At 43.3% G+C, this 26776-nt stretch overlaps 1 protein-coding gene across 13 annotated transcripts in view; it reads left to right on the top strand.

Annotated features, from left to right (window-relative positions):
• CELF2 (CUGBP Elav-like family member 2) overlaps window positions 1–26776 on the top strand; it is a 341120-nt gene that overhangs the window by 63987 nt on the left and 250357 nt on the right. The window contains exon 1 of one of the 13 annotated variants that reach the window (XM_039347411.1): window positions 3561–4366. The exons of the other annotated variants lie outside the window; for them this stretch is intronic. Within the exon in view, the coding sequence (XP_039203345.1) occupies window positions 4362–4366 (5 nt within the window). The 5' untranslated portion in view covers window positions 3561–4361. Of the gene's footprint in view, window positions 1–3560; window positions 4367–26776 lie in introns of those variants that run through there. 13 annotated transcript variants of the gene reach the window in all.

Raw genomic sequence — 26776 nt, 5'->3', positions numbered from 1 at the left:
GTCACTCAATCTCGACCCAATCTATCTCTCACAGGATTATCGTTGTGAGGAAATTAGGAGGAAGAAAAAGGAATATTATGTATGTACACTGCCTTTAGTTACCTATAAAGCAATAAAGACAGGACAAACATCAATTAAATAAATAAATGCCGTCATTCATGTCCTACCAACTTAAATACCCTTTGGATATTAACATACAGCCATCCATTGCACCCTATCCTTAAATTCTTTCCACCACAACTCTTCCCAATTTCTCTTCACTTAGTCACGTAAAGCAGCCTTTTCTCAAACAGGTACCCTCCAGATGTTCTGAAGTTACAGCTCCCCCATTTTCTCATCCCAACACACATCTGGAGGGCCTCAATGCTGGAAGGATGGGCTGAAATGCAAATTCTGCAGAAGCACCCTGGAAAAGAAACAGCTTCCTCCTTCTTTGCTTTAAGAAGCTGTTTCTTTTGTGGTTTCCTTTTTGGGTTGTGTGTCAATTTCCTCTTCAAATGTCTGCTATCAGATTTAGGATTAGTGTAGCACACCCTGTGCTCAGTTGCTAGGGATTATTTCAGATGAAGTAATACTTGATTTGCAGCTTAGATTCACACAACATCCATTAATGATGAAAACCTCTGGGTTGATGGGATTTGAAATGAAGATAACAATAACAGAGTTGAAAGGGACCTTGGAGGTCTTCTAGTCCTCAGGAAATCCTATACCATTTCGGACAAATGGTTGTCCAGTCTTAAAAACTTCCACTGTTGGAGCATTCACAGCTTCTGGAGGCAGATTGTTCCACTGGTTAATTGTTCTAACTGTCAGGAAATCCTCCTTAGTTCTAGGTTGCTTCTCTCTTCAATTAGTTTCCATCTGTTGCTTCTTGTGAATGGTACAGCTATAGATGTACAAATAGAAGATAAAATTGGTAACTCAGGGTTGAACTGTCAGGACTTTGGTGCTCTCTGAGCTTGGGTGTTTTCTTGCAGACCTTTCATTACCTAACTAGGTAACATCATTACTGCTCTAAGGAACGGGATTTGTTTGTTTTCTTTAGTACACAAGTGGCTTGCCTCAGTGTTGGTGAGAGAAAGAAGAATGTTGTCTCCAAGAACCAACACTGACAGGGCAAGCTGCTGGTATATAAACAGAGAGCAAACCCCACTCCCTTTTGGCTCTGATGATGTTATCTAACTGGGTAATGAAACGTCTGCAAGAACACCACCAAACTCACAGAACATTAAGGACCCCACAGATCTACAGAACAGTATCTGCAGATTTGTTTCCTTATCTTGGCTTGGCAGCGTCCTAAGCCAAGATAAACAGTCCTAAGCCTGTTTCCATGCAGCAAGGTTCACCTTTACTCTGATGCAGCATGCAAAAGATTTTCACGGATGATTTGTGGGACAGAAGCATCTCAGGGGCTAAAATATAAGCAGTCCTCAACTTAACGACCACAATTGAGCGCAAACGTTTTGTCGCGAAACGAGACAGTTGCTCAGTGAATTTTGCCACATTTTGCAACCATCAAGTGAACCCAGCTTCCCCATTGACTTTGCTTGTCGGAAGGTCGCCGGGACACAACAACCGTCATAACTCTGAGTCGGTTGCCAAGTGGCCGAATTTTGATCACATGACCATGGGGAGGCTGCAACGGTCGTTAAGTGTGAAAAATGGTCATAAGCTACTTTTTCCAGTGCCTTGGTAATTTGGAACAGTCACTAAACAAACTGTTATAAGTTGAGGACTTCCTATTGGATCCAGCTCTGAAGCCTTTCCTGCCCCTTCTGCTCTCTTTTTTTCTGTCCTTTTATCAATTTTGATCCTGCCATTGCTGAAATGCTTCAGCTTCTTATCTGTCCTATACAAGAATGCACTCATGAGCACATCTGACTTACACTTTGGCAATTTTTTTTTTTTAATGGTAGAAATGGGCCTGGCCGTACATGCCATGGATTTTCTGCCGAACGAGGGAATTGTTCTAAAATTAGACTCTGCCATGCCAGGAAAGCTTGGAGCACTTAAGTTCCTTTTGCAGTAATATTTCTTTTCTGAGATAAGCATAATAATGTGTCACATTAGCTTCCGCCGTTATGCTTCAGGGCGCAAGGCACTTAGGTGACAAGTGAAATAAGCAATTAAGTGTTTATTATTGAGGTTTGCCATCAGGACCGGTGCCTGGGAGAGGAACTCATGAAAAAATGGAATACGGGAACCCCAACGTACGTCCTGTGATCGAGTTGACGTTTTTGTGGGAACAGAGATAACCAACTCCCGGTCTGTAGACTAGTACCAGGCCGTGACATACTAGCCACCGGTCCGCACAAACAAGAAAAGCCCCATCTGCGAGATGCAGGCAGCACACAAAACCATATTCTGATCCACGAAAAAACCTCTCTCCACAGAACCGGTCCCTGGTGTCCAAAAAGTTGGGGACATCTGTTCTAATCCAACCCCCTGCTCAAGCAGGAGACCTTAAACCTTTCCAGATAAATGGCTATCCAATCTCTTCTTAAAAACCTCCAGTGATGGATTATAGAGAGTCTCAATCATCCAGGTCATGGTAGTCCCAAGTTGCTTTTCCAAAAGTCAACTGGACTTTCTGGGGTTTTTTTTTCCCTTGAAAACTTTTCACTTCTCACCCAAGAAGCTTCTTCAGTTCTTCAGTTTAGAACTGAAGCAGTGGTTCTCAACCTTTTTAATGCCGTGACCCCCAACCGGTCGTAAGTCGAGGACTACTCAACTGGTGCAGCACCGTTTGCACAATGGGACTTTTGGCGGGCTCAGCAGGGCAGAGACAGCCTGGACAATTCCTATTGGCTTTCAAAAGCCAATAGAATAAAAGGGAGTAGCACAGCTAAGGAAAAGGGGGGAAAATGGCGGACTGTGTTGTTTGGCGTCCCCCATGAAATGGTCGTTCGACCCCAAATGGGGTCCCGACCCACAGGCTGAGAACCACTGAACTGAAGAAGCTTATTGGATGAGAAATGAAACATTTTCAAGGGGAAAAAAAAACAAGAAAATCCAGCTGTCTTTTGGAAAAGCACTTTGGGACCTCCAGTGTTGGAGGACCCACAGCTTCTGGAGGCAAGGCGTTCGACTGATTAATTGTCCTCACTGTCAGGAAATTTCTCCTGAGGTCTAGGTTGCTTCTCTCCTTGATTAGTTTCCATCCATTGCTTCTTGTCCTGCCTTCAGGTGCTTTGGAGAATAGCTTGACCCTGCCCACTCTGTGACCTAGAATAGTCTGGGGCATAGATTTAGACAGGAACATGAGAAATATCCCATTGATAGAAGTGATTCAATTTTCCAACTGGTTTGACTCTAGGTAACCCAATACATCTCATTTCCCCAGGTTATCCTGTCAACTACTTTTTTTTAGTTCTCCTAGATCAGGGGTAGGCAACCTTGGCTCTTTTATGACTCGTGGACTTCAACTCCCAGAATTCCTGAGCCAGCATGGCTCGGCTTGGAAACCTCTTCCTTTCCCCTCAGGATGGCTGGCTCAGGAATTCTGGGAGTTGAAGTCCACAAGTCATAAAAGAGCCAAGGTTGCCTACCCCTGTCCTAAGTCCTCATGTTCATACTATCATTGATATTATCTGGTCTTCTTGTTCTCTACCAGCCATTTTTTCTAATTGCTTTGACTTGTCCAAACATTAAGATCCTCTTCACAGATCTCCCCTTACCTTGGCATATAGGAATCTCAAAAGTTATCTTCTCAGTCTCTGCCTCTCCCTCAAAATTCAAGTCTCCGCATAAGAAAGGAAGGCACTTTGTACATGCTTAGAGGATTTGGTTTTCAATATAATGTATTGACTGTTTATTGAAAGGACCAAGGGCCATGTCCTCAGATAGGACCATTTTCACTTGAGAAGGCTCATTTAACAGAGGATAGAAAAGTGACTTCATATTTGTTGTACATTTAACCTCTAACTTCTAATAACCATCAAGGGCTAAGAAAGAATCTGAGTTTCATCACTGAGTAGAAACTTAAACCCGTTGTTTTTTTTTTAATGCTTCTTTCATGGTGGATATGAAAGTAGGAAATGTAGATCTTAAAAAAACAGATTGAAAGGCTTCTTCATGGAGCAGAAGACAATTACCGTGCCCTCTGTTTCTTTCTTAAAACCACTGATAAAGCTGCTAGCATTTCCAAGAAAGAAAGAAAAAAGCATTGACTTAGTGTGAAAGGGACTTGGGAAGTCATAAGTAACGGAAGCTGTAGCCTGTGACGCAACCACAAAGGAAACGGAGAGGCCGTCGTGAAACCTTGGGTTGCAAAGACACACACTCAGAATTACCCAAACTGTTGCGACGCAGCAAAAAAGGCGCAAGGAACTAGCCCTAATTCTCAGATCTGCACCAAGACAATGAGGTACAGCGTCATTTTTTCCTTTTATTCCCCTTAAAACATGTCTTCTATTTTCATCTGAAAGAAGCTTCTCCTATGGGAACTGAAAGGTGCTGAGATGTGGAGCGGCAGTCCCACGGCAGTGGTTGTCCTGCAAAACTGGTGTTGTTCTTCTTTGCAGTTTTGGTTCTAGTTGTGGAACATGGCAGCAAGTGTTAGAACAATTAATTAATTAATTAATTAATTAACAGTTAATGAATTAAAAGCCAGACCGATTCATCCAGAAATTGTGGGTGTTCCAACACTGGAGGTTCTGAAGAGATTGGATACATGCCATGCCACATATTCAATAATCTTGATATTCTTCTATTCTTGGGTTGAAAAAGGAAGGTCTTCATTTTTCATAGATGGTAGCCTAGCATTTGTCCACGAGGTAGAGAAATTTGAAACAGTTAAAAAGGTTTTCACGAGTTTTAAAAAAAAAAGTTTAATGTGTCAGACATTCTGTTTGTTTTAGTTTCTTGGAGTGATGTTGTCTTTCCAATTTTTTCATTAGTGCTGCAAGTATTCCTGAGGTTCTGAACTTTGCTCTCCTTAGAAAACGTGATCCTACTGCTGGAATAAATAACTATATTCTGGATGTTGCGGGATGATACTCTCGCAGCGTTTTGAAAACTAAACAGAATGTACGTGGAATTGAAGGTGATTATTAGGATTCGTTGTACAGTTAGCCAGATGTTTAGACTGGATCTGGCCCTTCTGTCCACCTATCCAGTCCTTCTCAAGCATCTATTCTTAATTTTTTTAGTCTGGAAGGACTCCTTACAGCAGCGCCATCAATGGATTAGCAGCCATGTTGTGCTTTATCTTTCACTTTTATTCCCCTTCCTTTTTTCTCTGCTTCCTCTTTTGCCTTCTGCTGGTTTCCCGCTGATACATTTTGAGCTTCTGAGGTTTGTTCTTGTTATGTGAAACCACTGCCCTAAGAACTTAATATGAATCATCTGTAGAGATGTTGCTATCATTCTTTCTTTCCATAACCATAAGCAGGAGATTCTGAAATTCAGGTCCCACCTAACTGCTAAACATTTCATTTCACTATCTCAGGTGGTGTTCATCTACCTCAGAGGTCTTCAAACTTGGCAACTTTAAGACTTGTGGACTTCAACTCCCAGAATTCCTCAGCCAGCCAGGGCTGGCTGAGGGATTCTGGGAGTTGAAGTCCATAAGTTTTAAAGTTGTCAAGTTTGAAGACCACTGATCTACCTCCTCAAAGATCATTAGAAAGGAGAGCTTCCATCTTAAGGCCAACTGCTTTAGGAAATAGCTTGGGCAGGACTTCTCTTCGATGCTCTAAGGCAGGGGTCTTCAAACTTGGCCCTTTGATGACTTGTGGACTTCAACTTCCAGAATTCCTTAGCCAGGAATTCTGGGAGTTGAAGTCCACAAGTCATCAAAGGGCCAAGTTTGAAGACCCCCTGCTCTAAGGCAGACATGTCAAACTCGCGACATCACGTGACACCGCACAACGTATCGGAGCTCTTTTGCCATTGCCGGCAATGGGGTGGGCGCGGCTCCAGTATGATGAAACCAGTCCGCGGGCCGGCAGTTTGACACCTCTGCTCTAAGGCCACCAAATTACACCCTAACTATCTCCAAGGCTGAAACCAAGATAGTTTTATGAGATGGTCAAGATTAGAAGAATGAGACTATCAGATGCCTCCATCATTGTCAGTGAGGGATCCCTGGTGCTCTCTGAGCTTGGTGGTTTTCTTGCCAACATGTCATGACCCAAACTAGATAGCATCCTACTGATGATGATGTTACCTAGTTTGGGTAATGAACGTCTGCAAGAAAACCACCAAGCTCAGAGACCACCAAGGATCTCTCATTTTCAACCCTGTGCTACAAATATTCTCCTTTATTGGTACCGTTGCCAGTTTCTGATTTTTGATTTAGTCTGTCAACCTGTAGGTGTGTGATTTACCTTTACTATAACTTCCAGTACTCTAAGGAAGCAAACCACAACACCAAAGGAACCTGAGAATGATAGTTTAATAATATCAAGAGGACTTTCGTTTCCTCAGCCATGCTACTACCTTCTTAAACCGGAAACTAGCTGCAAAGCTCACGAGAGTACTGTACTTTAAGAGCTTGCTGGAAGACCAAGGCGAGAGAGGGATTGCATGGTGTTATTTATTTTATTTTAATTTTTTTTTTTAAAAAAAGCAACAGGAATCTCCACTAATTCTGCTGAATCTTCTATTAATTGTCAAATGTGTAGACCAGGGGTAGGCAACCTTGGCTCTTTTATGACTTGTGGACTTCAACTCCCAGAATTCCTGAGCCAGCATGGCTCACCATGGAAACCGCTCCCTTTCTCCTCAGCATGGCTGGCTCAGGAATTCTGGGAGTTGAAGTCCACAAGTCATAAAAGAGCCAAGGTTGCCGAGCCCTGGTGTAGACCAGTGTTTCTCAACCCTGGCAACTTGAAGATGAGTGGACCTCAACTCCCAGAATTCCCACCAGCATACCAGAGGGGAAAAATTCTGGGAGTTGAAGTCCACGTGCCTTCAAGTTGCCACAGCTGAGAAACACTGGTGTAGAACACGGGTCTTCAAACTTGGCAACTTTAAGACTCATGGACTTCAACTCCTGGCTGAGAAATTCTGGGAGTTGAAGTCCAGAGGTCTTAAAGTTGCCAAGTTTGAAGACCCCTGGTGTAGAACATAATCTTGATGGAACAGAACTGAGTTTGGGAAGATAAAACCCCAATCCTGAATATGACCAAATCTGGGGAAATGGAGGATTTTGTATTTGTGGCAGCTGAAAGGGGGCATCTTTTGCATCTTTTCAGTCACCCTGAAATTGATTTTGATCAAAGGCCCCCCAAAAGCAGAGTTGGGGGACAATGGGAATAGCTCTTAAAGAACTCTTTCATTAGAACTGAATAATGACATAGTGTAAATTATTCTCCATCTAACTCTTGATTTAGAAAAAGAGAGAATTGCAACCGAAAGAAAACAAAAGAAATTTTGGGATAGTTTATTGGACAAAAACTAGCAGAAATATTAACTTCAGTATAGGGATGGGCCATATTTTGAAAGTCTTATTTTTAAAAAATAAGACTCATTCTTGGTGTATTCATGCCATAAAGGAAACTAGAAGAATTTGGCATTATCTTTACAGTTCAGTCACTCTCCACACTAAATATCCTTGTAAAAATTGAACTGCACTGTATTTTAAAGATGTAGCAAGTCCAGACTGAGAATTACGGCTATATAGCTTAATGGGCCTTCACAGATTGCCACACTAGGTTGTGTCAATCATTTTACAAATGGAATTACTGTTTCAGTGGAATTCTCTGGAGATTCCCTTGTGGTTCAACTAGAAAAAAAATACAGATTATAATCCTGATTGATGGTCCCACAAACAGCATGTTGTCTGGTTTCATGTGTTTAAAAAACGATCAATAATAATTAGTTTCTATATTTTCATAATCGATATGTTGGTTGATAACATATTTCTTAAATCTTCTCTTCACCCGATAGTCTTCTTCTTACTAATACATATTTAATGGTACATAGTATATATTACATTCCTTTCTCCGTACTCATTTCTCTAGCCATTGATAAAAATTGTCCCATGTTCTAAGTATACTGAATCTTCTTTCTCTTTTATCTTCAATGTCAATCTGTCCATTTCTGCAGTCCAAATTTATTTTTTAATTAATTCTTCTTCCGTTGATAGGTTTTCATTTTTCCAATATTGAGCAAATATTATTCATGCTGCAATTAATACATGTCAAATTAAGCATATACATTCTTTCTCATAGTTTCCTACTATTATGCCTAACAGAAACAATTCTGTCTTAAAGTCTATATGTTTTTTAGTCATTTTCTCTAACCTCGGGGGGCTGGGTGGGCTTGGATGGAGTGGGTGTGGCCTACTGGGTGGGTGTGGCCAGCTCTACATCATTTGCGTCAAGGGAGCCTGTGCAGGCCTGGGCAGGAATGGGACAGGTCTGAGGGTCTCTAGCAGAAGGGGGTGGGACCAGGGCAGAGCCCATCAAGCCGGATATGTGAAGTAGGCGAGGGCCATTTGCTGGCCACTTCCAGGCGATGGTGCGTTTCTTCATTCTTCACAAAGGGTGACACCTCCCCAGCATGCACTCAGGGGGCGGGGCCAATGCGGCAGGGGCCGGTCCCTTGCTGTTTCCAGACGGCCTTGTGGAGCTAAGACTGAATGCGTTTCAGCATAGATGGCCACCACAAAATTGTATATTGGCTCCCGGCCGGTCTGGGCCAGGGCCAAGGCAGAGGGGGCCGTTCCCTCACTATTTCCAGGATGGCTTCATGGGCCACATGAAACCACTTCGTGGGCCGCATCCAACCCCCGGGCCTTGTGTTTGACATGTCTGCTCTAACCATATGTGTATTTTTGACCAAAATCTTTTAGCTTTAGGGCATGTCCAACAGATATGATAGTAAGTACTTGGTTTTTGTTTACATTTCCCACACTTGCTAGATTCTTTTTGTAGCCTTTGGTGTCTCAAGATCACTAGGTCAGAGATAACGGTGGGCAGCCATTCTTAAACCTAATGATATGGCTGGTATTCTTTCTACTTTTTCATTTTGCGGTAACGGAGATATCAAAACCTACCAGGGCAATGCAGCCAGTGGCTAGCACTTATGCCCTGGTGGCGCAGTGCTTAGAGTACAGCGTTGCAGGCAAACTCTGCTCACAGCCTGGAGTTCGATCCTGATGGAACTCCAGGTTGGCCTTCCCTCTTTCCGAGATCGGTAAAGCTGGCTGAGGAATTCTGGGAGTTGAAGTCCACAAGTCTTAAAGTTGCCAAGGTTGAGGACCCCTGCTGTAAAGCACTATGGGGCAGTTTATAAGTCTAAATGCTATTGTTATTGCTATGCAAGTCTTATTCAATATGAGGCTTTCTTTGGTCTTTTTTCACACGGTGCAACATGGGTCGCACGTGTGCACTCACGCCTACATATAGATATGCAAAGATGCCCTTCTCGATTTGCAAAACAGTCCTATGGAATGAAAGATGTCAACTTTTCCTAGTCTTTCTTTTTCCTTCCTGCGATGGGAGACATCGGAGCTGTTTCTGATGTGCTCCCTCCCACTCTTTCTTTTTACAATGAAGCCTTGTTTTTCTCCTACGCCCTAAATACTTTATTAAGCCCCCTCCAGAGACAATCTCTCCCCCCCCCCAAGAATGGCGGCATTTTCCAGCCATGCACAAAGAACAGCTGCCCTTGTGCCTGGCCACGTGTCTTCTGAGAGATCTTTCAGGGTTTCAGCTGCATCAGTTCTTAGCATCGGTTGGTTTCAGGCTTTTTTTTCCCCCTCTCTCACCCTTCAGAAAACTAAATCTCTCTTCTAGAGGTTGTGTTTAACTTGATGGTTCCTGGAAAGGTGTTGTTGTTGTTGTTTTTGCAAAGGCATTCACCGCTCCTGGAGGCAGGTTGTTCCACTGGTTAATTGTTCTAACTGTCAGGAAGTTTCTCCTTAGTTCTAGATTGCTTCTCTCCTTGATTAGTTTCCATCCGTTGCTTCTTGTCCTGCCTTCAGGCGCTTTGGAGAATAGCTTGACTCCCTCTTCTTTGTGGCAGCCCTGAGATATTAGAAGACTGCTATCATGTTACCCCTAGTCCTTCTTTTCATTAAATTAGACATACCCAATTCCAGCAACCGTTCCTTATATGTTTTAGCCTCCAGTCCCCTAATCATCTTTGTTGCTCTTCTCTGTACTTTTTCTAGACTCTCAACATCTTTTTTACATCGTGGTGACCAAACATGGATGCAGTATTCCAAGTGTGGCCTTACCAAGGCATTGTAGAGTGGTATTAATACTTTGCGTGATCTTGATTCTATCCCTCTGTTAATGCAGCCTAGGACTTTGTTGGCTTTTTTGGCAACTGCAGCACACAGCTGGCTCATATTTAAGTGATTGTCCACTAGGACTCCAAGGTCCCTCTCACAGTTACTACTATTGAGCAAGGTACCCCCTATACTATACCTGTGCATTTGGTTTTTCTTGCCTAAATGTAGAACCTTACTTTTTTCACCATTGAATTTCATTTTGTTAGATAGTGCCCAGTGTTCAAGTCTGTCCAGATCCTCCTGTATCTTAAGCCTGTTTCTGGAGTGTTGGCTATTCCTGCCAGCTTGGGGTCGTCTGCAGATCTGATGAGTTCCCCATCTATCCCCTCGTTCATATTGTTACTAAGGCTTTATAAAACAGCACTAATACTTCAAGTGATTTTGATTCTATGCCTCTGTTTATACAACCAAGGATTATATTAGCTTTTTTGGCTGTTGTTGCACACTGCTGGGAGAAAACCCTTTGTGTTTTATCCCAACGAAGACAACTATGAAGCAGAGTCGTAAAAAAGAGACTTATTTCTCCACAAGTGATCTCCAAACAAGTCTGATTATGATAAGTACAATGCGTATTCTTAAAAATTGCTTCCTCTGCAAAGGCACTATGGAAAAATCATCAAAATAACACCGGCGCAACAAAGATTTCCCTTTCAGGAGAAATTAAAAAGAAAAAGAAAAACGAATCTCGGAGAAATAACATCTGGGGCAGTTGCATCAATGTTCCCCTGCTACCTTTTGTTCAAAGCCTGACCTTGTGAATGCATTCTGAAGGACACAAATGTAATGTGTGGAGGCAGGGTGTGCTATCTGCCTTTGGCATAAGTAATGATTGTGGAAAATAATCACCTCCAACTTGTTGCCTTTCAAAGGGGCTTATTCTGCATCTCTATTCCAGTGAGGATGGCAATTGGGTTTGTCTACGGGTTTCCTATATTTCTTTCTAATTTGGAGGATTCCTGTCAGTTTACAGTACATTTGAGGATGCAATGCCATGTTTGAAGTTGTATCTAAACCCAGTCAAGGAACTGCCAAGCAAGTTAACAGCATACAGGTCAACCAAAGAATCTCTTAAGACCTGTACTGACCTGTACTGACAGGGCAAACCACTAGAGCAGACATGTCAAACACAAGGTCTGGAGGCCAGATGCGGCCCGCGAAGTGGTTTCATGTGGCCCGCGAAGCCATCCTGGAAACAGTGAGGGAATGGCCCCTGCTGCCTTGGCCCTGGTCCAGGCCGGCTGGGAGCCAATGTACAATTTTGTGGTGGCCATCTATGCTGAAACGCATTCAGTCTTAGCTCCACAAGGCCATCCAGAAACAGCGAGGAACCAGCCCCTACTGCATTGGCCGCGCCCCCTGGGTGCATGCTGGGGAGGTGTCACCCTTTGTGAGGAATGAAGAAATGGACCATGTCTTGGCGCTTGCCCTGGTCCCACCCCCTTCTGCCAGAGACCCTCAGATCTGTCCCACTCCTGCCCAGGCCCCCACAGGCACCCTTGACGCGAATGATGTAGAACTGGCCACGGCCACCCAGTAGGCCACACCCACTCCATCCACACCCACCCAGTAGGCCGCACCCACCCTGGCCACCCCCCCCCAAGGGCAACCGCAATGCTGATGCGGCCCTCAATGAAATTGAGTTTGACACCCCTGCACTAGAGTATAAATTGAGAGCAAACCGCATTCCTTATTAGTACTGATGATGTTATCTAGTTGGGTAATGAAACGTCTGCAAGAAAACAACCAAGCTCAGAGAGCACCAAGGACCTCTCATTTCATCCCTGAGTTATAAATATTCTTCTTTATTGATATATCTAAACCCCTTCTTTTCCAAACTGGCAAAGGATTTGCTAGGGGCTGACTTCTGAAAGCTTACAATCCCGGCATATGTGGATGATGCTAGTTAAGCCTAGCTGTTCTACATGAATAATGAGTCCCAACTGGAGCAAATGGGGACACAGTAATGCAGTCCCTGATTCTGTAGCCAGGAAGTATAATATTACGTGAAAATGACCTTGTGAGGCAGAAGGAAACGCTACAGCTCCTAGACAAAACTCTGATAAGGGAAAATTGAGCCCAAAGGAGGAGGGATGGAGAAAGTGGATCCGAAGGGATCCTCCCTAATTATCAGGAGAGTAAAAGTAAGAGAGGGTAGGGGCACCTGCAATATTCTGTTAATGCAGTGGTTCTCAACCTTTTTAACGCCGCGACCCCCAACCAGTCATAAATCGAGGACTACTCAACCGGTCGTAAGTCGAGGACTACTCAACTGGTGCAGCACCGTTTGCAGAATGGGACTTTTGGCGGGCTCAGCAGGGCAGAGACAGCCTGGACAATTCCTATTGGCTTTTGAAAGCCAATAGAATTAGACTCTATTCAAGAGAGTCTATTCTATTGGCTTTCAATAGAATAAAAGGGAGTAGCACAGCTAAGGAAAAGGGGGAAAAAAATGGCGGACTGCGTTGTTTAGCGACCCCCGTGAAATGGTCGTTCAAACCCAAATGGGGTCCTGACCCACAGGTTGAGAACCATTGTGTTAATGTAACCTTACAATAAAGATCGAGTTAAGTGTTCATGGTTATGCTTCTTGTCTTGGACTACCTCAAAGAGCTAACAGGAAATCACAGTTGCTTAAGTGATAGCTTAATCTAGAATAGTTTTTTTCAACCTTGGAAACTTTAAGAAGCATGGACTTCAACTCCCAGAATTCCTCAGCCAGCATTCTGGGAGTTGAAGTCTTAAAATTTCCCATAGTTGGGAAACATTGATCTAAAAGTATTATGAAAGACAGAATGTTCAGGAAAATGGCTTGCTAGTCTGTTCCCTTCCTCCCTCTTTCTTTCTTTCTTTCTTTCTTTCTTTCTTTCTTTCTTTCTTTCTTTCTTTCTTTCTTGCTTTCTTGCTTTCTTGCTTTCTTGCTTTCTCTCTCTCTCTCTCTCTTCCTTCCTTCCTTCTTCTCTTTTTTCTCTCTCTCTCAATCTCTTCCTTCCTTCCTTTCTTTTTCTCTTTCTCTTTCTCTTTCTCAATCTCTTCCTTCCTTCCTTCCTTTCTCAGAAGACATGTTCAATAGGCCAAGTATAGAGGGATTGACTGAGAACTGATTGTGCTTGCAGTCTGTCTCACTTTTAAAAATTCAGCAGCCTGCAGCATCTATTTTGGTACGGTGTCTCAAGTTTGGACTATCAACTTGCACCTCACAACTTATGTTGCTTCCCCACCCAAGCTAGAGCATCTGTATGACCTCATGGATGACTTTTGAGGCTTGCCAAGACATGGATGGAGCCAGACGTGTCACACACCCAAGCTGCTCTTTTTGGGTGCAGTTTAAGATAAGATAAGACAACCTTTATTGTCATTTTTTTTACTGTGGACACAACAGCACACATCAAAAATGAAATTTAGTTGCCCGCTCTCAAAGTGAAACACATACATGACACACACCTAAAACATACTATGTACAACATATGTATTTTGGGTTTTGGCCTGAGAGGAGGGCATTTTTTTTGCATTCAAGTTATTTTTGACATAATGCCTCAAAGGTGCTTTTTTCCAAAAGGCAACTAACTGGACTTTGCTTTTCCTTGAAGATGTTTCCCTCCTTATCCAAGAAGCTTTTTCAGTTGTAAAGAAGCTTCTTGGATGAGAAGCAGAACGTCTTCAAGGAAAAAACAAAGTCCAGTTAGTTGCCTTTTGGAAAAAGCAGCTTTGGGACATCCATGACCAGGATGACTGAGAATCTGCAAACTCATTTTGACATAATGGTTAGCATGTTGAATTCTTCTATCGGGTGGCTGTAAATATCAAATTGTCCAGTTGGCCACCCAACCTAAAGCAACAGAAGACGACAGAAGACTATTACAAAAATAAAATAATATATATGGCCTTTGTCCCTGTTCTCTAAAATGAAATCCGGCAGGTACAATAGCATTAAGATTTTATTAATGGCTGTTAGATGAATGTTATCAAAATATTTGACATATCTAAAAGAAAAACGGTCCTGATAAGGAATAGCCTATTGCTTCAATAAAACAATAACGGTGATCATAGCAGTGGCCATAGCAATATCTATGGCTGCTAGTGCTACCGTACAACAGCAGCAGCTGCAGATTTATTAATGTCTGAGACAATTTGCAGATGAGCATGAGCATAAAGCAACACGTGGAAGTTAACGGTCTAAATTTAAATTTTAGAGAGAGAGAGAAATAGCAGTGAACAGTAAATGCAAATAAAAGCAAATTAAAGTAATGATGGCCAAGGTTGGCCTATCTCTTAGGTTAGATCAGACATGTCAAACACAAGGCCCGGGGGCCGGATGCGGCCCGCGAAGTGGTTTCATGTGTCCCGTGAAGCCATCCTGGAAACAATGAGGGAACGGCCCCCCTCTGCCTTGGCCCTGGCCCAGGCCAACCGGGAGCCAATGTACAATTTTGTGGTGGCCATCTATGCCGAAACACATTCAGTCTTAGCTCCACAAGGCCGTCTAGAAACAGTGAGGAACCAGGAGAACCTTGAGCAGCAGTCTTGACGAAGTGGGACTGGGCTTGGTGCTGCGGGTGCTCAAGGGCCAGGCTCGGCATTTGACCTCTGCTGCCCAGGGCACCACCATTCAGCTGCCCCCCTGCATAGCCTGAGAAGAACAGTGAGACTCCTCCAGTGGACCATGCCTTGGTACTTGCCCTTGTCCCACCCTCTTCTGCCAGAGACCCTCAGATCTGTCCCACTCCTGCCCAGGCCCCCACAGGCACCCTTGACGCGAACGATGTAGAACTGCCCATGCCCACCCAGTAGGCCACACCCACTCCATCCACGCCCACCCAGTAGGCCAAACCCACCCTGGCCACACCCACCCAGCCCCCTGAGGGCAACCGCAATGCTGATGCGGCCCTCAATGAAATTGAGTTTAACACCCCTGGGTTAGATTATCCAGAAATTAGATGAGAGTTTTCTGTAGAAAACAGGATGAAGTTGTCCACTTCTAATTTCAGCCTCCTGTCCACTAATTGCATGAAGTCTTCCTTCTGTTCCTTTCCTATATCATTTATCTGGGGTGCTGTGGGAAAAGTAGAGTTAAGGCAGTCTTTGCTCTGTTTTTTTTTTTTTCCTCATTCACTGTTTATTCCTGGGGACTATTTTTCATTCCTGGAGACTAATTCCAAGAGATTGGACAAGCATTTATCTGAATTGGTACATAGAGGTTCCTGCCTGAGCAGGGGGTTGGACTAGAAGACCTCCAAGGTCCCTTCCAACTAGTGTTATTCTGTTCCTTCTTGGGCAAGTTCTTCTTGGCAAGATTTCAGAGGTGGTTTGGCCTTGCCTCCTTCCTAGGACTGAGAGAAAGTCACCCATCTGTCTTCATGCCTAAAGTGGGATTAGAACTCAGGATCTCCAGGTTTCTAGCCCAATGCTTTAACCATAGCACCATTTTTTTTTTCATATCCCCTGAGGAAACTTTACAGTGGGAAGGAGGGAGGGAGACAGACAGACAGACAAACTCAGGTTATTCATAATAATCTTAAATATCAGTCCAAACCACACTGTCAAAAATAAAACCCTATAAGCAGTTTCTATATTATTCTATATTGTATTTTCTAAAAATGGGGACAGTGCCAAGTCACATTTGCCTACCAGGATCCAACCAAATAAGGCAGTGTTTCCCAAACTTGACAATTTTAAGGCATGTGACTTCAACTCCCAGAATTCCACAGTCAGCAATGCTGGCTGTGGAATTCTGGGAGTTGAAGTCCACATGCCTTAAAATTGTCAAGTTTGGGAAACACTGAAATAAGGCAACCGAGTCTTTTTTAAAATCTAAAATGTTTTGTTGGTGCATATCAGGAGTTACAATAAAGTCCACTCCACCTCCAAAATAATCATTTTGATGGCCAACAGAAGATTCCCAGTTGCTCTCTGACAGTGGCACAATGTGCCAGTTTGGTCTAGTGGTGAAGGCTAGAAACTGGGAGCTGTGACTTCCAGTCCTGCCTTAGGCATGAAGCCAGCAGGGTGACTTTGGCCCCATCACCAGGAGAGGATGAGTTCTAGTCCTGCTTTAGGCATAAAAGTTGATTGGGTGAGTTTGGGGCAATCACCAGGAGACTAGGAGTTCTAGTCTTAGGCATGGAAGTCAGCTGGGTGACTTTGGGCCAATCACTCTCTCTCATTCCAATCCTCAGCCTGGCTGAGGAATTCTGGGAGTTGAAGTCCACAAGTCATAAAAGGGCCAAGTTTGAAGACCTCTGTCTTAAATCTAACAAACAAAATGGAGGCTGGCTGAGGAATTCTGGGAGTTGAAGTCCACAAGTCATAAAAGGGCCAAGTTTGAAGACCCCTGTCTTAAATCTAACAAACAAAATGGAGGCTGGCTGAGGAATTCTGGGAGTTGAAGTCCACAAGTCATAAAAGGGCCAAGTTTGAAGAGCCCTGTTGTAGGGTATATAAGAAGAGGATAGAATATTAGGCATGTACCCTGTCTTGATTTATTTATACAAATAAAAAGACAGGATAAACTAAATATAAAAATGTGTCTTAAATTCTGACTTTATGGAAGACAAGGAGATGGAATGAGACCAGTGAATGAATAGTCCTTGCATTAGGCTGTAATACTTTCTCACAAATATGAAAACCTTAGAATTGTATTCCTTTGCCGATACGAAGTGTATAAAAATGCTATCTCAGCTTTCTCCCAACCCTCGCAATGAAAGACAACAGTATGGCTAAATCCAGCATAATCCTGCTGTTGCTGCACTCTAGGGCCACTTCTGACCTATATTTTATATCCTGGTGCAATTTATTTATTTTTAAAACCGAACACATGGCTTTATTTTCACGGCTGTGCCTCGCACAGCTTGAAAAACAGTCTTATGTTTCACAGTCTTGGCTCTTAAGGCAAAACTTTAGCGTAGGGAAATAAATCAGCTTCAGATAGCATGTTTGGCCCTGGCCGTCCTGGTCCAAAGTGGATTTGTGATCTTGTTGTTGTTTGCTTGCCTACTTAGATTCCATAGAAATGGGTTTCTCCCTTTGCAAGTAGCCCAAGATAGAACTAGAAATCACATTCTCCTGGTGATTGACTCAAAGTCACCTAGCTGGTTTTCATGCCTAAGGTGGGAGTAGAACTCATACTCTCTGGATGATTGGCCCAAAGTAACCCATTTGGTTTTCATGCCTAAGGATGGGACTAGAGCAGGGGTAGGCAACCTTGGCCCTTTTATGACTCGTGGACTTCAACTCCCAGAATTCCTGAGCCAGCATGGCTCAGCATGGAAACCTCTCTCTTTTCCCTCAGCATGGCTGTCTCAGGAATTCTGGGAGTTGAAGTCCACGAGTCATAAAAAAGCCAAGGTTGCCTACCTCTGGCCTAGGCCTAGGCCACTTTCTGACTCATGGACTTCAACTCCCAGAATTCCTGAGCCAGCATGGCTCAGCATGGAAACCTCTCCCTTTCCCCTCAGCATGGCTGGCTCAGGAATTCTGGGAGTTGAAGTCCATGAGTCATAAAAGAGCCAAGGTTGCCTACCTCTGCCTTAGCCACTATGCCAAACTGACTGGAGCATTACAGCAAAATAATTCCGTTTCTGTGTGATGTATTTGAAGACATCTGTTACCTCCGATCTTCTCCTGGTGAAACATAACCTGCCCTTTCCACAGTTCGCCCTCCTCTTGTCCAAGCACTTTAAAAAACCCTGCTGTTTCTGCAGGAGCACCACTTGTTAAAATGGGGCTTTGACATTTAGCAATTATTTCCTTTTATATCTAGTTGCAGACGGTGATGGTGCCCTCGGAAGTCATGCCATGCAATTACTTGAGACAACTCTTTAGAGCAGAGAATATTTGCAAGATGACCTGGGGGTTGAGAAACCTTTTTTCCGTCTTCATTTTAGATTGTAGTTTTATTACAAGAAAGCACCATTATTATTATTATTATTTGAAAGGCTGTGTTCCTGCGAGGCCCGAGTTCTCTTATTGATGAGTGGATCAATCTGTTGTCGGTCTGTGTCAATTTTGCATGTAATCATTCCTTCGTCTCCCCCCTTCCTACATCAATCTCCAGTTTCTTTTTAAAAGATATAGATGAGAGAGGGAGGGAGGAAAAGAGAAAGAAAAAAAAACCATTTCCGTATGCATATGCTGCTCTTGTTTCCACAATTTTATCCTGAACTTCTTATTTTTAAGTGCAGTGTCATGTATTTTTAAATCAAGACTTACACTACCACATTTTAAAAAATGCATCTGGCATGCTTTGAATAAATGTCCTTCAAAACATGGACTCAGCGAAATGATGCTCAAATATCCTACACAAATGGGAGGAATAAAGATCATTTGGGTTACTTCAGAAGTTAAGACTTGTTTGCGATTAGAGACAATCACCAGGATACTGTGAGTTCTAGTCCTGCCTTAGGCATGAAAGCCAGCTGGGTGACTTTGGGCCAACTACTAGGAGATGTGAGTTCTAGTCCTGCCTTAGCTATGAAAGCCAGCTGGGTGACTTTGGGCCAATTACTAGGAGATGTGAGTTCTAGTCCTGCCTTAGCCATGAAAGCTGGCTGGGTGGCTTTGGGCCAATCACCAGGAGACTGAGTTCTAGTTCCACCTTAGCCATGTAAACCAGCTGGGTGACTTTACATCAGTCATTCTTTTGCAGCCCGGCCACCTGACAGGGTTGTTGTTAAGGGAAAAAATAGGAGGAGGAAGGTATGTTTGCCACCTTGACTTAGTTACAAAAATAACAAAGGCAGGATTTTTTAAAAAAAGAAACTAAAATAAACATTAAAAATGTAAAAATCCCCAGATTTCTCTGCTGCTTTTGCTGAGATGCTGTGCCCTCTGATTGTACTTTTTCCAGTTCTGAAGTATCCTGTTTTTAAAAATAAAATAAAATACAATGTGACACCTTTAGACAAAGCAATCTAGGGAAAATTCTACCAATGTCTCCAACTCAGAAAAATCTATAGCAGTGTTTCCCAACCTGAGCGACTTTAAGAGGTGTGGATTCAACTCCCAGAATTCCCCTGGCTGGAGGTGTGGACTCAACTCCCAGAATTCCCATGGCTGGGGAATTCTGGGAGCTGAAGTCCACACCTCTTAAAGTCGCAGAGGTTGAGAAACACTGGTTTGTAGAAATAGCATCAACAAGGCCTCCACCTCCCACCCACCCCTCCAGGGTGCTGCCCCTTTAAGGGAAGGGTTTGTGCTGATAAATGCCTACACTTTCTGCAAAGTGAACCAGTGTGTGTTTCATGAAATGGGGATGGGGGAGGTAGGATTTTAAGAATTAGTCTTCAAGAAGACTTTTCTAAGAGGCTCTCCTCCCCCCATGGCATACAGTATTACTTTATTCTAATCTTCCCACTAAAGGGGAGAGGGGGGTCACCCTGACCCTCTGTTGCTAGCATTTCATCTCTTGACAGCTGACACCATGGTTGGAGAAGAAAAATATGGCTTGTTAAAAGGGCCCATTATCAACCCTGACAGCTGTTTATTGTGGTCCTAGCCATGGCAGCCTTCAACTCCCCCCTCACTTCAATTTGTTTTTTAAAAAAATCCCTTTTATTCTTTTCAATCCAACTGAAGGTTGGAAAGAAATTATAACAAAGAGGCCAGAGACTGGACTTGTCCATTAGCAGGATAAATCTGCATGGCATGTAATGTTGCAGGAGAAACCAGCCCAAGAAAAAAAAATGGGTTTGACCATGAGCCAAATGGGGGGGGGGCTAGGAAGAAAAAGGAAATTCTATTTAATAAAATCCCCATAGAATCATTTATGAATCTGGCTTCTGTCCTGGCTGGGGGGTGTTTAGAGTCCACCCTGGACTTCCTAAAACAGAGACAAACAAGCATGACAGGAAAGCATAAACTGAGACACAAACATGAGCATATCTTAATTGGATCCTCATGCAGACCCCATGTGTGCTCCCACCCCATTAGACAGAGAGAGAGAGAGAGAGAGAGAGAGAGAGAAGGAGGAGGAGGGAGGGAGGGAGGGAGAGAGAGAGAGAGAGAGAGAGAGAGAGAGAGAGCATATATGCACACTCTCTGATAATACCTTACGGAGATGGTGCATTGACATATACACGACACACATTATTTAGAGGGATCCTTGATAGTCTCTGAGTTTCGTGGTTTTCTTGCAGAGATTTCATTACACAATTAGGTACGGTATGAGGCTCACCTAGTTTGCTAATATAATGTCTGCAAGAAAACCACCAAGCGCAGAGATCACCAAAGTTCAACCCTGAGCTACAAAAATTCTTCTTTGTCGATAACACATTATTTTATGGACCAGAAGAAAATGTATATTTATTTATTTATTTATGAGACTTATATACCGCTTTAAGTGCAAGCACTCTCTAAGCGGTGTACACCAGTAAGCAACGTATATATATGTATATATATATATATATATATTTACATTGCCCCCAACAATCTGGGTCCTCATTTTACCTACCTCGGAAGGATGGAAGACTGAGTCAACCTTGAGCCGGTGAGATTTGAACCGCTGACCTGCTGAACACAGTCAGCTAAAGTGGCCTGCAGTACTGCACTCTAACTGCTGCACCACCTCTGCTCTCCTTTGGCTATTGCTAATAGAGGACAAAGAATTCTGAAGCCCTGGTTGAATAAGATTGATTCTTTACAAGGCCTTGGTAAGGCCACACTTGGAATACAGCATCCAGTTTTGGTCACCACGATGTAAAAAAAGATGTTGAGACTTAGAAAGAGTGCAGAGAAGAGCAACAAAGATGATCAGGGGACTGGAGGCTAAAACATATAAGGAACGGTTGCTAGAATTGGGTATGTCTAGTTTAACGAAGAGACGGACGAGGGGGGACATGATAGCAGTGTTCCAATATCTCAGGGGCTGCCATAAAGAAGAGGGAATTAAGCTATTCTCCAAGGCGCCTGAGGAAAGGACAAGAAGAAATGGAGGGAAACTAATCAAGGAGAGAAGCAACCTGGAACTAAGGAGAAACTTCCTGACAGTTAGAACAATTAACCAGTGGAACAACCTGCCTCCAGAAGTTGTGAATGCTCCAACACTGGAAGTTTTTAAGAAGAGACTGGACAGCCATTAGTCTGAAATGGTATAGGGTTTCCTGCCTGAGCAGGGGGTTGGACTAGACGACCTCGAAGTCCCTTCCAACTTTATTATTATTATTGTTGTTATTATTATTATTATTATTATCCATCCTTTGTTTATTAAAAGAAAGTCCAGTCTTCCCGTAACTCTGTGATAAGGGGGCACTATTCAACAGGTCATTATTGGTATAATATTACTATTTGACCACCCATACAGGGACAAAATGTACATAATGAAAGCCTGAATTTGTAGAGAAAGGTAAAGGGGGTCAACTATTCTCCAAAACACCTGAAAGTCAGGCAAGAAGCAACAGGTGGAAACTAATCAAGGAGAGAACCAACCTAGAATTAAAGAGAAATTTCCTGACAGTGAGAGTCATCAATCAGTGGAAGGGCTTGCCTTCAGAAGTTGTGGGTGCTCCACCTCTGGAGGTTTTTAAGAAGAGCATGTCTGAAATGGTATAGGTCAGGGGGTCTTCAAACCCGGCGCTTTGATGACTTGTGGACTTCAACTCCCAGAATTCCTCAGCCGGTGTGACTGGCTGAGGAATTCTGGGAGTTGAAGTCCACAAGTCATCAAAGGGCCAAGTTTGAAGACCCCTGGTATAGGTTCTCCTTCTTGAGCAAAGGGGTTGGACTAAAAAAAACCTCCAAGATCTCTTCCAACTCTATCATTCTGTTTGTGGTATGATATTGCTATTTGGCCACTCACACAGGGACCAAATGTACATGACAAACACTTGGGATTTGTTGGGAAAGGTGGACTCCGCTCTTTACATGGAGCTTTTGATGGGGGATGGTCATAGTAGTGGTTACTGGTGCTCCACCACTTCTCAATCTCTAGCCCTGTTACTCTATTGTGGGGTCCTTGGTGCTCTCCGAGCTTTCTTGTACAAGTTTCATTTCCCAACTAGGAAACCTCATCAGTGTTGTCATCATGTAGTACTGATGATATTACCTAGTTGGGTAATGAAACGTCTGCAAGAAAGCCATTAAGCTCACAGAGCGCCAAGGACTCCCACAGTTCAATCCTGAACGACTGTATTTCCATAAAAATAAGACCCAATCAGAAAATAAGCCCTAGCATGATTTTTCAGGACGCTCCGTAATATAAGCCCCCCCCCCAAATAAACCCCAGTTAGGATCGTCAGCCAGATAGATGCATTTAGTACCGTATTTCCCTGAATATAAGACCTAACCGTAAAATAAGCCATAATGCGTCTTTTGGAGCAAAAATTAATATAAGACCCGGTCTTATTTTCGTGGAAACACAGTGCAAATATTCTCTTCTGTGTTCATGAGTTATCTGCATGGAAAGTTATCGTGTGGAGGAAGAGGAATGAAACATCAACATCTGAAGATTTCACAAGTCTTCCAAGATATGTTTACATTTCCTCTGTCTTTCCTAACTTTAGAGCAGAATCTCCCGGTCCAAACATTCTCCATCTGTGAGGATTTTATTATCGAAAATTCCCCATCCAACATGGGCCTTGTAGTGAATCCTAAGAAGTACAAACCACACATTTGGAGATGCTCCAGAGCAGAAAGGCTTCCTTTATTTTATTTTTACAAAAAAGCTCATCCGACAACGTGGAAGAGTGGGAGACATAAAATACACCAATGGAGCTTTTCGTATATGTTTTTCCAGGATTTCATCAACTCCATCCAACCACAACTTTCTCCAATCTTCCTCCTGGGACTTTTTTTTTTGGGCACTGGGGACAAGAGTATAAAATTTAGAAAACAGCAAATTGTGCTTCTCCTATTTACTCAGCAAGAATAATTAAGCTGGTTCCCATTAAATGCAAACTCAGTTCATCCCCAGTCATATTCTCCGGATGCTCTACAGCAGAGGTTCCCAACCTTTTCATGCTGGCAGCCTGGAGGGAAAGGGAATAGTTGTGAAATTTGCGCGCGCATGTATGCGCCCATATAAACAGGCCCACCCACGAATGGGGCCATGCACACCCGCACGGTGCTAGTGGCACCGTTTGTGTATGCATGCAGGTGCTAGCCACTGCCGCTGCTAGCCCCGCGTGCATGCACAAATGGGCCACACAACCTGCACGGTGCTAACGGCCCCATTTGCACATATGCACAGGCGCCAGCTACCACCGCTGCTAGCCCCGTGTGCATGCACAAACGGGCCACGCAACATGCATGACGCTAGCAGCCCCGTTTGTGCATACGCATGGGCGCTATCCACCGCCGTTAGCCCCAAGCGCATGCATGAATGGGCCGTGCAACTTGCATAGTGCTAGCAGTCCCATTTGCATATGTGTGCAGGTATTATCTGCCACCACTGATAGCCCTGCATGCATGCATGAATGGGCCACGCAACCTGCACAGCGCTAACAGCCTCGTTTGTGCATACACACAGGCGCTAGCCACTGCCACTGCTAGCCCTGCCCACATGCGCAAACAGGTAGGGTGAGTGCATGTACTGGCCAGCCTGTCCCGTGGCCCAGTGGCCAGTAGGCCACAGCCTGGCAGTGGGTCATGGACCATAGGTTGGGGACTCCTGCTCTACAGTATTATACAAGTTCACTTACTCATCTTCCAAGGATACTTGGCACAATCATTTTACTGTCTCTGAAGTCTTTTAACTTCAATACCACCAAATTCTCAAAATGTATGCAAGTACAGGTAGCCCTTGACGTACGACCACAATGGAGCCCCAAATTTTGGTCGTTAAATGAGACCTTAGATAAGTGACTTTTGCCCCATTTTACGGCCCTTCTTGCCACAGTTGTGAAAATGAATCTCTGCAGTTGTTAAGTTAGTAACCCGGTTGCTAAGTGAATCTGGATTCCCCATTGACTTTGTTTGTCGGAAGGTCACAAAAAAGGGAATCACGTGACCCCAGGACATTGCGTCCGTCATAAATGGGAGTCAGTTGCCAAGCTTCTGAATTTCGATCGAATTCTTGTGGAAAACGAAAGGACTCTTACGAATTCCAGAGGGTTTTTAGCAGAGAGATTTATTGCGCAGGTTCAGAAGCTATAGCAACAAGCAATTCTGAACCCCAAGGGCGAGTTCAGACTTCAGTTTTATACTTTCCTTTTCTCAGGAACAAAGGAATACACATTGAAATACACATTGTAATACATTAGGTTCGTTTCCCATGGGTATACAATGGAGAGTTTGCTACATACATTGTATCCAAGTGCAATGCGCATTAGGTTAGTCACATACTGCTAACACAGCACTATTCCAGTAATTATGCAGACACATATATTATTCTAGTGATTGTTAACTTTTCCACATTAACGTGATCATGGGGATGCTGCAATGGTCGTAAGTGTGAAAAATGGTCATAAGCCACTTTTTTTCAGTGCTGTTGTTACTTTGAACGGTCACGAAACAACTATTGTAAGTCGAAGACCACCTGTATGATGTGGGTTGCCCAGTTTTAACAGAACATGTTTGTAGGAACCCAGCTATTTTCAACCAATTTTACTGTAACCGTGGCTTATTTGCAAACCCAGTCTAAACCGGATGCCTTTAGTATTTAAATTAGGCTTTTTCCCCCTCCTAACATTCTTTTAATTTAGGGCATTCTTTTAGACGATGACTTCAGTAAAAGAAGGAAAAATAGAAAAACAAGACACTATCTCTTGCAGAATGAATTTGCTATTCCTGTTTCTCATGTTGTTCTGTCAGATAATAACTTCTAATAGAGTAAAGCTGTACAGCGTTCTAGAAATAACCAATAAAAGTCCTTCAGAGTGCACAGAAGCTCAAACGCAGCCCTGCCTGCAGCTTTTTAAATAGCTGTATTTTTTTTTCTCCCTGGTGAAGTAGATGCTGTCTATATTTCCATGCAATCCCCCCCCCCCAAAAGACACTGTTGCTTTAAAGAGTTGAAAACAGGTTTGTGCCTGGAAGAATCTTTTGGGGGGGGGGGAATCAAATTGGAATTAAGTTTACAGTCCTGATGAAGAATGCACCTTAAACCTGTTTCTTGACTATCTCCCCACTGAACAATCATACAGCACAATCTTTTACAGTGTCAATTTTATATATATGTGTAGGTCTTTGGTTATTCGGGTTTTCTCCCGCGTCAAATTGGAAGTGTCTTGGCGATGTTTTGACGAAGTCTCATTTGTCATCTTCATGCTGGTGTTTTCGGCTTCGTGCTTCTAGGAGCAATTGCAATTGCAAAGAGCAATTTCTAACTTTCACCTCTTTCTTTCTGTTCAATTTCCCTTAGCCCTCCCTCCCTCCCTGATTTTTCTTTCCTTCCTTCAATACCTTCCTCTTTATGTTTTTGCTACCTCCCTCCCTACCTGCCCCTTCCTTCCTCCCTCCCTCCCTCCCTTCCTTCCTTTCTCCCTCCCTCCCTCCCTCTTTCTTTCTTTCTTTCTTCCTCCCTCTCTTCCTTCCTTCCTCCCTTTCTTTCTTTCTTTTTTCCTTCCTTCCTTCCTCCCTCCCTCTTTTTCTTTCTTTCTTCTTTTCCTTCTTTCCTTCCTTCCTTCCCTCTCTCCCCCTTTCTTTCTTTCTTTCCTTCCTTCCTTTCCTCCTTTTCCTTCCTTCCTTCCCTTTTTTCCTTTCTTCTTGCCTTCCTTCCTTCCCTCCCTCCCCTTTTCATTCCTTCCTTCCTCCCCCCTTCCTCCCTCTTTCTTTCTTTCTTTCTTTCTTTCTTTCTTTCTTTCTTTCTTTCTCCCTCCCTCTTTCTTTCTTTCTTTCTTTCTTTCTTTCTTTCTTTCTTCTTTCTTTCTTCTTCCTTCCTTCCTTCCTCCCTCTCTCTCTCTCTTTCTTTCTGTCTTCCTCTCTCCCTCCCTCCCTTCCTCCCTCCCTCTTTCTTTCTTTCTTTCTCCTTCCTTCCTTCCTTCCTTCCTTCCTTCCTTCCTTCCTTCCTTCCTTCCTTCCTTTTTTCTTGCTTTCTTTCCCTTAAGTCCACATCTGCGTACATTTATCCTCTATCTCAGACACACAGAGTACAGTTCCTCTTTAAAAAAAAAAAAAAGCATGATGTTGCATAAGAACCAGGCTTTTTAAAATGAAGTTGCATAAGTACTAAAATTTGGGGAAAGTGAAACGGCATAGCAAAGCCATGAGTTAGCTCCTTCCTGTTGCTGTTCATAACTGCTGTGTAAAATTTCCCAAAGCTTTAACACAAGTTCAGGGCTGACCAAAGTATTCATTCATTCATGAGCTGTTCTTCTGAATCATCCAGTAAGGTGTGGGATACAAAATGCAAACATTATAAGCGAGAAAGCAGCCATAGGCAGCCATAAACACAAGTAGTCCTTGACTTTACGGCCACAATGGAGCCCAAAATTTCAGTTGTTAAGTGAGACATTTTCTTAAGTGAATTTTGCCCCGTTTTATGATGGTTGTAATTGTGAAAAAGGGTCATACGTCACTTTTTCAGTGCCGCTGTAACTTTAAACGGTCACTAAATGAACTGTTGTAAGTCGAGGACTGCCCTGTACTCATTCCTGATACCAT

The sequence above is a fragment of the Crotalus tigris genome, unplaced genomic scaffold (genome assembly GCF_016545835.1).
Source record: "Crotalus tigris isolate CLP2741 ecotype Arizona unplaced genomic scaffold, ASM1654583v1 scf7180000018068.1947079, whole genome shotgun sequence".
NCBI lineage: Eukaryota > Metazoa > Chordata > Lepidosauria > Squamata > Viperidae > Crotalus > Crotalus tigris.
The sequence above is the reverse complement of the archived record's forward strand: the minus strand, read 5'-3'. Positions and strand labels throughout refer to the sequence as shown.